The sequence below is a fragment of the Bidens hawaiensis genome, unplaced genomic scaffold (assembly GCF_021521415.1).
Source record: "Bidens hawaiensis isolate Kalapana, Puna unplaced genomic scaffold, B.hawaiensis_p1.1 tig00005061_1, whole genome shotgun sequence".
Classification (NCBI taxonomy): domain Eukaryota; kingdom Viridiplantae; phylum Streptophyta; class Magnoliopsida; order Asterales; family Asteraceae; genus Bidens; species Bidens hawaiensis.
This window is the reverse complement of record NW_027491322.1, coordinates 1,645,092-1,657,369: the sequence shown is the minus strand read 5'-3', so window position 1 is coordinate 1,657,369 and position 12,278 is coordinate 1,645,092. Positions and strand designations below refer to the sequence as shown.

The window sequence follows — 12,278 nt, the reverse complement described above, 5'->3', positions numbered from 1 at the left end:
TGATCCAAACCAACAGTGAACTCTGGGGGATCTGTAACTCTGCATATACCCGATGACCTGCCTCGGGCATTTAAAGCATTAACTCCAGCTAATGTCGCCGTGGACACTTTTATATGAAAGAACCGCAAGAGCTCCTTGTCCAAATTAATCAACTGTCTTGCGTAGTAGTATTTCATTATTAAATTCCAACTCTTAGTCCTCGAGCACTTGACAACGAGCTTATTCCCATCGTCTAATAAGCGGTGGAGTATTGTCCTCTCTTGAAGAGGACGATTCGACAGTGTGTTAATATCAGCGCATGCTGGTTCAATCTGTTCCAAGGTTGTTTTAAGGCGTGTGAGTAGTTTTTTGAACGCGAGGGTTTGTTTAATCGTGCTTATGACAAGTTTCAGCAATTGACCAAAGGCAGCACCTAGAGCTGCTCCTCCAACCTCAAGTACATTTCTATATTGTCGCACAAATCAGTTTGTTAGTTAATTAGGCAAATATTTTTATTAAGGTTAGGTTGACTTATTAAGTCAACGGTGACACGACCAGGAAGGGTGAAGAAACACTAATCGACCCCAGGCAGATTACGGATAATCTGGGGGTTAAATAGATGTTTCCCACGAGGGGTTAGGTCTGGCAAAGATGGTTCTTCTGATGACCTGCAAAACAGACACCGTGAGCTCGTCACTGAGAAGGGGGGTACCTCCTTGTGACCACCCTCCGGCGTGAGAATCAGACTAGATTGCTCTTGAATATAAGTGTATATTAAGAGATTGCTAGTGAAGATAAGATAATATATGGAGATATCAGATAATGTAATGTGTCCATACCATTCCAAGGTGTTGGAGTATTTATAGCCGAAGGTAGGTTTCCAAGAAGGTACAGCCGGCTGAATAGTATTCCTGTTCTGCCAACTGTGGGCTACGCACATACCATGCTGGTGGTTGGTGGATAGGCAGCGGCTGATAGTGACCAGGCCGGCTGTGTACTATTCATTTTCCACCAACTGCAGGCTATGCACGTGTTATGACAGGTTGGTGAGTAGGCAGCGGCTGATAGTGACATTAAGTAATAGAGCATGCTGCTTGTTGTACTGTTGTCAGTGAGCTGTCGCAGCTTTGGTCAGATCTTTTGTCCATACCTCGTCAGGTACAGTACAAAAGATCCTCCAGTAGCGTACGGACTGGCTCATTTGGGCGGGAGTTTTCCCGGCTTTGTACGGGAATGTTCCCGGCTTTGCTCACTCCTTCTTCAGGTGACATTACTGAATTATTTAAGAGTTAAGTGCCTTGTGCGTGTAGCCTTGCTGCGCGGGTAGCCTTCCCTAATGGATAGTATCCGTTGCTGCGGGAACAGGCGGAGTACCTCGACCATTGGGAGGCTTTTCCTGCGGGAACAGCTTGCGTACTGCGCGTAAGGACGTCACGTCTCTGATCATGGTGGGTCCTGCAGATCCAGTTGGTTTCTGCGCAGACGTCTCTCTTCAAGGTGTCTTGCGAGTTTAGCCTTTGCGCAGACGTCCCTGTTGAATGTGAGTCTTGCGGGTTCAACTGCGCAGACGTCCCTCTTTGAGGTGAGTCTTGCGGGTCCAACTGGGCTCTGCTGGGACCTACCTCTTCAAAGGGTCTTAGTAATGTCCCTCAATTATTGTTGGAACAAAATGTCAAAATCTCAAAGAGTAAACGATTTTATTCATCAATTATAATCAAATTTACAAAAGTGTTTGATACATCTTCTCAACAATCTCAGTTAAAATCTTAAATCAAAAACTGTATATATACTATGATGAAATCTAACCTGCAACAACGTGTAGCAGATCTATAAACAGAAGATGAAGAAATCCATCAGATTGTGAATTCTTTATATTAAGATATATAAGTTCCAACTTTTAGTCCTTCTAATATTGGCTTGACTTTCCATCCGGTCCCTCCTATTTTGCAGCAAAACCCTTCCCAGCTAAAACTTGACACTTTGCTTCCTCCAGGATGTATGAGCTTGTCACATGCCATCCAAACATGAAAATACAAAAATACCCAAAGAATAAATCACTAAACATATTATACGATTTTTTTCTTAAAATAGTACTTTTAATATAAAAGAAATGGTTTTCAGGTACCTGACAATGAAGCCACTACACCATTTTTCTTTTTTCATAACCCCCTTGTTGACACGACATACACGTGTCGCATAACGTCTCATAAGAGGGCTTATGACTACGCATAGTCTTAAATGAAAGAAAAGATCGTAACCGATTTATTAGCATCAGTCCACATAATCAACATCTAGACTTAATTAAAATCTATATCTATAATAATATAAAACTACATGTTTTAACACTAGTCTCTCCCAAGTTCCTCATAATTTTTTTTAAAATTATTATTATTATTGTTATTAAATACATAATTTTAATAACGGCTAATTTAATACATATTATTTGCAATTTTCTTTCCAAATCCTTAATTACCTAAATTTAGTAAAAAAATTGAACGGCACATAAATTTAGTAATTTTAATTTAATCTATTTTTTTTATTTTCTTCCTAATTCCCAATTTAGTAAATTAGCATATGTAGTTTAACAAAAAAATATATCTTTTTTATTTTTTTTATAACTAAAATAGTTTTTATCCCCCATATTACTTTTATGGATTTTAATTTTATATATTGTAAGAAAGTTAATAATATACTTAGAATTTGATAATGAAAGGGTTTCATAAATACATGAGATTTTATAACCCGATTTAAAAAGTTATTTGGGTTTGGTGAGATCTATGACCTGCTTATTTTTTTATTATAAAATTGTTTATTAATTATAAATAATATATTTTTTTAAAAAAATCAGAAACTAATTTTTAGTAATTTAATAAGATGTTATAACCCATTTAAGGCTCATCTGGGTTTGGTGAGACTCATACCCGTGAATTCGGGTCAAATGCACGATAAGACTTCATTTACAAATAAAGCAATCTGGTAGCTTGAGAGAATATAGGGAGGTTTCATTTATATATATTACTAGATTTTATCCCCCGTATTATGGAGGTTGTTGTACATTATTCATTTTTAATATTTATATATGTATATTTGGATTTTAATTTTATTTATTGTAAGAAAGTTAATAATTAATATACTTGAGGTTTGATGATGAAATGGTTTCACAAATAAATGATATGTTATAATCCGGTTTAAAAGTTATCTGGGTTTGGTGATACCTATTACCCGTTTATTTTCTTTATTATAAAATTGTTTCTTAATTATAAATAATATATATTTTTAAATAAAATAGGATATTAATTTTTAGTATATCCCTATTTTATAGGATTTTCATATCAAATATTTGATTAGATTATTTTTTAATATAATGAGATGTCATAACCCGTGTAAGGGCTATCTGGGTTTAGTGAGACCTTTACCCTTGAATTTGGGTTAAATGCATGAGAAGTCTTCATTTACAAATAAAGCAATATGATGGCTTGAGAGAATGGTTGTTTTACATTTTTCGTTTTTTAATATTTATTTTTTGGATTCTAATTTTCTTTATTGTAAGAAAGTTAATAATATACTTAGGGTTTAATGATGAAAAGGTTTTATAAATAAATGACATGTTATAACTCGTTTAAAAGCTATCTGGATTTGATGACCCATGACCAGCTTATGTTTGTTACTATAAAATAGTTTATTAATTATAAATAATATCCTTTTCTTTTTAAATTGGATATTAAATTTTAGTATATCCCTATTTTATAGGATTTTCATATCAAATAATTTGTAAGATTAATTTTTAATTTAATGATATGTTATAACCCGTTTAATAGCTATCTGGTTTTGGTAAGACCCATACCTATGAATTTAGGTTAAATCAATGAGATGCCTCCATTTAAAAATTAAGCAATCTGGTGGCTTCCATAAAAGGGGGGAGCGACCACATCGCGATACGTATGATTTTAGGGGTTTCGTTTATATATATTATAGAAAGATAAGATAATTTAAAAATACATTTTTTCTAAACAATTTTCAAAGTATTAAAATGTTATTTTTATTAGTTTTACTCAAGCAAGTTATAGAACTCTTTATTAACATAATAAATAATTTTAAATATATATAAACGAAACATTTAAAAGCTTTCTGGTTGCTCCCTGCATTCTCTCACTACAAAAAAATTGGCCTGCGGCAACCTTTATTTTACAAAAAAAAGATGCATTAGGTGAAGTTGCATTAGATCTAATGCAACCCTTTTATCAAATAACACAACTTTTATTTCAAATGCAACCTTTTTAAAACGTTGCATTGGAAAAAACAGTTGCGTTATCTAAAAAAAATATTGCATTAGGTCTAATGCAACTTCACATAATTCAGCTTTTTTTGTACAATAAAGGTTGCTTTAGGCCAATTTTTTTACCATATTTCATTATTTGTAAATGGAGGCTTCTTATTCATTTGATCCGAATTCACGGATATGGGTCTTATCAAACCCAGATAGCCCTTAAACGGGTTATAGTTACTCATTAAATTAAAAATCAATCTCACCAAACATTTGATATGAAATCCTAAAAAAATAGGGATATACTAAAATTAATATCTGATTTTTTTTAAAAAAAAGGATGTTATTTATAATTAATAAACAACTTTATAGTTATAAAAAATAAACGGGTCATGGGTCTCACCGAACACACATAACTTTTAACCAAGTTATAAAATTTCATTTATTTGTGAAACCCTTCCATCATCAAACTCTAAGTGTATTATTAGCTTTCTTACAATAAATAAAATTAAAATCCAAAAAGAGATATAAATATTATAAACGAATAACGTATAACAACCCCCGTAATACGGGGGATAAAAACTAGTGTGTGTGTGTGTATATTCAGAATGCTTAATATTTTTCTTTTACATAATTGTAACTCCATACCTAATTTTAAAAATTCTAATTTTAATTAAAAACTATACCAGAAATCAAGATATTTTTACGAAAAGAATCTCAAAATAGTCATAAAAGTATATCACAAAATTTAAGACCTAAAAAATCTTAACTGATTTGGGTTACTTTGTTTTTATTTATTTTTTTTAAATCATTGTATTGACAAGATATCAGTTAATCAAATAATTATTATTTTTTTACTACTGTATACTAGTGTATGATAAATATATTAGTAAATTGTATTTTGATTATTTATTAAATATTTTACTTTAATTAATTACCCGTATAGTGTATGGATCTAAAGCGTGTAGTCAATTTTAGGATTAAACGCACACACGAAACTGAACACACACACGAAGGCAGTAAACGAACACGAGGATTTAACGTGGTTCGGTCTAAACTGACCTACGTCCACGGGTGGCAACTAGGTATATCTTTATTGAGTGACAAATATTACAAGTACATAATGTTGTTTATATAGAGACTGAACTAGGGTTAGTAAATTATTATGCAAGAAATCTAAACCGGGCCGGGCTTGGGCCCGACCGCCCACACCCGTCTCCTCTTTTGACTTCATATAATAAACCGGGCCAACAAGGCCTACGAACCCAACAATCTCCCACTCGGAGGCCTTGAGTACTCTCGTCTGCACTCCTGATTGTACTTCTGTAATATGAACATTAAACTTCTTCTAGTTGCCACCGCCTTCTCATCAATTAACCTGAAGGCCCGTTGAAGCTCCCCGGAGCTCCAACACGTCAGTCACGGCTGAAACTGCCCCTGACCCATTCTCTGTCCCTACCGGCTCCCACTGTAACGAACTACCGGATCCTGAGATAACCTGAGAACAAACACTCTCCATATTCAGCAAGTAATTCATTGGAGAGACTTTTACAGCTGGAATACTGGTTTTCTTAATCCACTGTCGACCTGGAACTGTAACTGAAACACGACCTGTGCTCCCACTGTCACGATGTCCCCCAACTGATTTAACCTTCCTAGCTCGTTCATCCTGAATCTTCACTTTGGCTCTGGGTTTGTTACTTGCTAAACGAACCTTCTTCTGCCCACGAGATTCTGTGAAACGGACTTTGTCTTTCACCAAAACTGGATCCACTCATTTCGATGACATATCGACCATATACAACGAACCCATTTTCTTGCCACGAGCAACAACGAGATTCCCTTTGACTACTTTCCACTGCCCATTCCCGAACTTAACATCGTGCCCTTGGTCATCCAACTGCCCAACTGAAATCAAACGTTTCTTCAAACTTAGAATAACCCTCACGTCTTTCAAAGTCCAAGAAGTACCGGCTGAAGTTATCAAATCAACGTCTCCCATACCCGTAACCTCTAAAATATCATCATTCGCTAGTCGAACCTTTCCAAAATCCTCAAATTTAAGATTCTTCATCGTTTCACTACAGTGAGTGGCATGAAACGATGCACCAGAATCCATCACCCAAGCATCAACGCTACTCTCAACACTACAAACCAAAGCCTCATCACTACTGACCCCGTTATCTGTGTCGTCTTCTGTAACGTTCACCTCTTTCTTACCATTCGGACACTGATTCCTGAAGTGTCCTTTCTCTTTACAACCCCAACATTCAATATCCTTACGAGTCTTAGACTGACTCCTCTTCCTGCTCCCACTGCCTCGCTGTTTTCCCCTACCTCTACCTTCTGTGACTAGCATATTGCCTGATGATTCACCTGAACTTCTGCGTCTTGAATCTTCTCCCAGAATCAGATCTCGAATCCCATCGAAAGTAATATTTGTAGACGAACTACAAACTGCAGTCACTGTTTGCGACCAACTGTCGGGCAAAGAGGATAATAACAAGAGGCCTTGAACTTCATCATCAAACTTAATGTCAACTGACACTAAGCGGGACAAGATCGAATTAAGATTATTGATATGAGTTGTAACTGACCCACCCTCTTTCATTCGAGTTGTCACTAGCTCTCTGATAAGATAGACCTTATTCGCTGCCGAAGGCTTCTCATACATGTTGGATAGTGCGTCCATCATACCACGGGCTGTGGTTTCTTTCATGACGTTAAACGCCACATCTTCCGACAACGACAATGTAATACAAGCCCTAGCTTTCTTGTCTAACTTCTTCCAATCTGCTTCTAACAACTTTTCTGGTTTTTCATCCTCAAACACTACATCCAAGTCTTTCTGACAAAGTAGTGCCTCAATCTGCATCTTCCACCAACCGAACTTCTGTCCGTCAAACTTCTGTATCGAAAACTTTCCGTCTTCTGCCATGGCAATGACTAAAACGAAAAACTGGATAAAACAGAGACAGACACAACAACACGAGCCTGAACTTAACGATTGTTCTACTGAACTCTGTTAAAAAAAATCAACCTATTTTAAACGTGCAGCGGAATAACGAACTGTAAATTAGAAAACAGAAACTTTAACCGAAACGATAAAACCTGACAAACGCGATATAATTGTTCTTGGCTCAACTTTGCAACTAGGAGATCGGCCCGCAAACTAAATCGAACTTTGCTTGCTGGTTGCTTGTGGTTGACTTTTCCTTTTTTTTTTCACGTGAGGACACCAATTAATATGAAAACACAAGAAACTCTCAAATAATAATTTTTGTGGTAGTACCACTTTGTTCTCACGCACACACCCTCAAGAAAAAAAAACCTCAATATTTTTTGCCAAAGAAAATTCAATAGTCCAACAAACAACCTAATCTTGGTCAGAACCCCCTAGTCACGCCGCCTTTATCCAAACAAAAGGCAACCAATAGTATCTAAATTTTGCCTCTCTCTCTCTCTCTCAAACCCACACTCACAAATTAAATCAAGTCTCCTGCCGAAAAAATGCAAACAAAAGTTTCCCGCTAGATAACCGGCGAGGCTGCCGTGTCTGTTCCTAGCGGCAAGATTCGGACGACGGCGGAACCCTAGCGTAGTGGGGTGGCGGCGGCGGGAGGTTTGGCGGCGACTCGATGGGTTCCCGTGTTCTTCGTGTGATACGAACCTAAGCTTTGATACCACTTGTTAGGATTAAACGCACACACGAAACTGAACACACACACGAAAGCAGTAAACGAACACGAGGATTTAACGTGGTTCGGTCTAAACTGACCTACGTCCACGGGTGGCAACTAGGTATATCTTTATTGAGTGACAAATATTACAAGTACATAATGTTGTTTATATAGAGACTGAACTAGGGTTAGTAAATTATTATGCAAGAAATCTAAACCGGGCCGGGCTTGGGCCCGACCGCCCACACCCGTCTCCTCTTTTGACTTCATATAATAAACCGGGCCAACAAGGCCTACGAACCCAACAGTCAAGTCGATTATTCGAACTATATGGTTGGCCGGCCGGTGAAGAAAACATATTTTTCACTATACTCTTCCGGATGCCGTGGGGCTTGCAATTCCACTACATGTACAATCCCCATAAACCTTAGCTCACTTCTCTCATAATTAGTTATAAAGTTTAAAATCACTAAGAAAACATGAAAAAAAATATTAAACACATTTATGTTTGATCCGTTTTTCACTGCGAGTGTCAGCCAGCATCATACTACATTGCTCAAGTCAACTACTAAACTATTTTGAGTCAAACAGATCTCACTATAGCTACTATATGAATACATAACAACGATTATTAATGATCATTAATCGATACCATGTTTTTGTATGGGGCAATAGATCCAGATTCTATTTCCTAAATCGATTCCATGTTACCGCATTAATCGATGTCATGTTTCTAGTGTTGTCTTCCTATATAAGTTGTCCAATGTACATGTTTCTGATCATCACATTCTCATTTTCTAGCTCTTTGGCTTCTTTCAACTCTGTAAGTATTTGATTTAACTTTCGGTTTATCGATCATGATCATATTTTCTAAACCATGTTCTAATGTCACATGTTTTAGAAATTCTTGGAAGAACATATTCTAATAGGCTGATAATATGAAACGAGCCGTCTCGCTTCCATTTTATCTTGGATTTCTTGCTTGGTTGTGTGTCTTTTGTGTTAAGGCTGAAGATCCATATAGATTCTTCACATTTGAAGTAACATATGGACAAATTTCTCCACTTGGAGTTCCACAAAGCGTAATATTGAACTAATTTTAGTTGTTTAAATACGAACCGCTGATGATGTCTTATTGTTTACAATCATTGTAGGGCATACTCATCAGCCCTGCTTGCAGTGCGCACATATGATGTATATATGTGTGAACCCTCGGGTGGGCAAAAGTGAAATTGCACTAATTTTGACGTTATTTTACTAATCTCGTGAAAATAACGTTAAAAGTGACGGACGGTTAATCAGGCATCATGTAGTGGCGTTGATAGCCGAAAGACAAGGGTACATGCACCGATCAGCCGGTGTCCCGATGATTGAGTGCTATGTGCCTTATGTCCAAGGCTTGATGCAAAACTACTATCGAGCCGGGGGTCTCACCGGAAGCAGCCTCTCTATCCTTATGGGGTAGAGGTAAGGCTGTCTACATCTTACCCTCCTCAGACCCTACTATAGCTTTGCTATTGGTGGGATATACTGAGTACGATGATGATGATGATGATGATGATGTAGGGCATACTCATCAACGGTCAGTTTCCAGCCCCAACGATAGATTGTGTCACCAATGACAACGTGATTGTTAACGTCGTTAATAAGCTTGATGAGCCTTTTCTTATCACATGGTTCGTGTTCGTTTTGTTTTAGTGGATACATTTGTTTTTACTTTTGGACACCTATTTGTATCTTAATAGTTGCAAAACAGGAATGGTGTGAAGCAAAGAAAAACCTCATGGCAAGATGGAGTGTTGGGGACAAACTGTCCTATCCCACCAAACTCAAACTGGACATACCAAATGCAAATGAAAGATCAAATTGGATCGTATTCGTATTTCCCTTCAACCAAGATGCATAGAGCAGTTGGTGGTTTTGGAGCGATTAATATATGCGCAAGGGCCGTGATTTTTGTCCCGTATCTTAAGCCAGTTGAAGAGTTCACTTTACTAATTAGTGACTGGTGGAAATCTGATCACAAGGTTTGTACTCATATCTTAATAAGTGCATGAACCAAAGGTTTATTGTAACAATAATGAGAAGTTGTTTCAAGACTTAGCATACTCTTACCTGAACCAGCTTGACAAAAATTTGAATTCCTAAGGGCACCTTATGTAATAGTTCGAGGCATTTAGAAATTTATCAACTTATATTTTAGAATTATCTACGTGTTTCTTTATAGTTCTTGCTTTCGCTTCGGGCCAGGCAAACAATTAATTAAGGTTATTTTGTTTTCAGGTGCTATCTCAAACACTTGACGCTGGGAAGCCTCTTCCTATGGCCGATGGTCTTCTCATCAACGGGCGTTCTTCTTCAACCTCTTTTACCGTTCAAGAAGGTATACATATAATAACATAATATCTATCCGCTTATGTATTCATGTTTCAAATGCCTCATCTTTTAACAAACTCTTGTATACTGTGATCCAGGTGGATTGTACATGTTTAGGGTGTCAAATGTGGCATTGACTACTTCAGTCAACTTTAGGATCCAAGGCCATACACTGACATTAGTTGAGACCGAAGGATCGCATACGTTGCAAGAAGCGTATGAATCGTTTGACCTTCATGTTGGTCAATCCGCATCTTTCTTGGTCAAACTTCATGCTCCGGTAAAAGACTATTTCATCGTTGCTTCGACTCGTTTCACCAAGCCCACGCTTACCGCTACTGGAATCCTTCATTATGATGGCTCTCAAACCAAAGCTTCTTTACCACTGCCTATTGATCCCACCTATCAAATCCATTGGTCAATGAAGCAGGCAAGAACAATAAGGTATAACATATTCTTGAGTCTTGGCATACCATTTGAGGCAATTTTAAGGGTTAAAGATTTATATTTTTTCTTGTTTTTTAGATGGAATTTGACAGCAAACGCAGCTAGGCCAAACCCGCAAGGCTCGTATCATTATGGGACCATCCCGGTAACTAGAACAATTGTGTTGGCTAATTCGGAAGCAAATATTAATGGCAAGCTTCGGTATGCAGTGAATCAAGTGTCTTATGTTAACCCAAAAACACCATTAAAGATTGCTGATTTTTACAACATTTCTGGAGTCTTTAATGTAAACTCACTTAAAGATACACCCCCTTCATTACCTCCAATTCTTGGTGTCTCGGTTCTTGGTTTCACTCTTCATGACTTCGTTGAAATCATCTTCCAAAACAACGAGAACACCATTCAGTCATGGCATCTTGATGGTCAAGATTTTTGGACTGTTGGGTAAGCTTTTTTTTTTTCTAATATTATTACTAAATATTAACTTAAATAACATGAAAATGATTTTTAAATTATAGCTTTGGTTCTGGTGTGTGGAACTCTACACTTAGAAGGAGATTTTACAATCTTAATGATGCTACTACAAGACACACTGTGCAGGTAAACATATTTCATTTGAGTCACTTAAAGTTGTGATTTTTTCATATATAAAAGTAGAATATTGTAATAATATTGAACAACATATATTTCTTGATAGGTGTATCCAAAATCATGGAGTGCAATATTGGTTTCTTTGGATAACAAAGGCATGTGGAATCTAAGGTCTGCGATCTGGCCAAGACGATACTTGGGACAAGAGTTGTATGTTCGTGTTTGGAACAATGAAAAGAGTTTTAATATGACATTCCAGAAAATGCATTAAGATGTGGTTTAGCACCATTGAAGTAGAAAGTTTTCGGTTATTGTTGAATGTAGCTTTATATACATGTGTTCTTTCCAAATTTATGCGGTTATGAGAGTGTAACTGTGTTAGAAAATAGGAAAGGATTTGAATGGAGGAAGATGTAATGGTTATTGTTTTGAGTTTGAAATTAAGGGAAGTAATAATCCACCTTGAGTTCATATTGTCATTTCATAGTTTTCATTTTATCAATCTGATTATATGATCCAAGAAATTATGAATGAAAAAAAAATGTGGTACTTCATTCTAGCTCCCATTAAATTCACCAGTGCCAGCTTAAATAAGCTGGTGATTGATTAATTTTTGGGTAATTGAAGAGAAAATCGGTAGTCGGACCTATCGTTCCTAGTTAGACTTTACTTCCTAGACTTTACTTCCTAGCGATTTCCTGCGATTCTATATATATATACATAAAATTATCGATATATATTTTAAAAATTATGTCTAAAATGTGTGTGTATATATAAAACTGAAAAGTATCTAACAAAAAGTTCCAATCCAATTATCGTTAGTCCCCACCCACCACCCGAATAAAAAATAGCGAGTTCTGCAACATTGTCTTTACCCGAAAAGAGTTCAGGATTCGAAATTAAAGGTGTTAAAACTTAAAATACTTTTTCTAAGAAACTTC

The 12,278-nt window shown here is 36.5% G+C and overlaps 1 protein-coding gene across 1 annotated transcript; it reads left to right on the top strand.

The window, feature by feature from the left end:
* Positions 1-8,861: 8,861 nt before the first annotated feature.
* On the top strand, positions 8,862-11,608 carry LOC143628788 (L-ascorbate oxidase homolog). The gene is made up of 8 exons (XM_077098275.1): positions 8,862-9,005; positions 9,490-9,599; positions 9,680-9,950; positions 10,207-10,306; positions 10,398-10,743; positions 10,825-11,190; positions 11,265-11,346; positions 11,444-11,608. Exons 1-8 carry the CDS (start codon positions 8,862-8,864, stop codon positions 11,606-11,608), a joined length of 1,584 nt encoding a protein of 527 aa, XP_076954390.1.
* Positions 11,609-12,278: the final 670 nt, after the last annotated feature.

Excerpts from the sequence above, each read along its gene's own strand:
- LOC143628788 (XM_077098275.1), top strand. The coding sequence starts at position 8,862 with ATGAAACGAGCCGTCTCGCTTCCATTTTATCTTGGATTTCTTGCTTGG. Across the intron at positions 9,951-10,206 it reads GGTGGAAATCTGATCACAAG|GTGCTATCTCAAACACTTGA; the intron begins GTTTGTACTCAT and ends TTTTGTTTTCAG. Across the intron at positions 10,307-10,397 it reads CTCTTTTACCGTTCAAGAAG|GTGGATTGTACATGTTTAGG; the intron begins GTATACATATAA and ends ACTGTGATCCAG.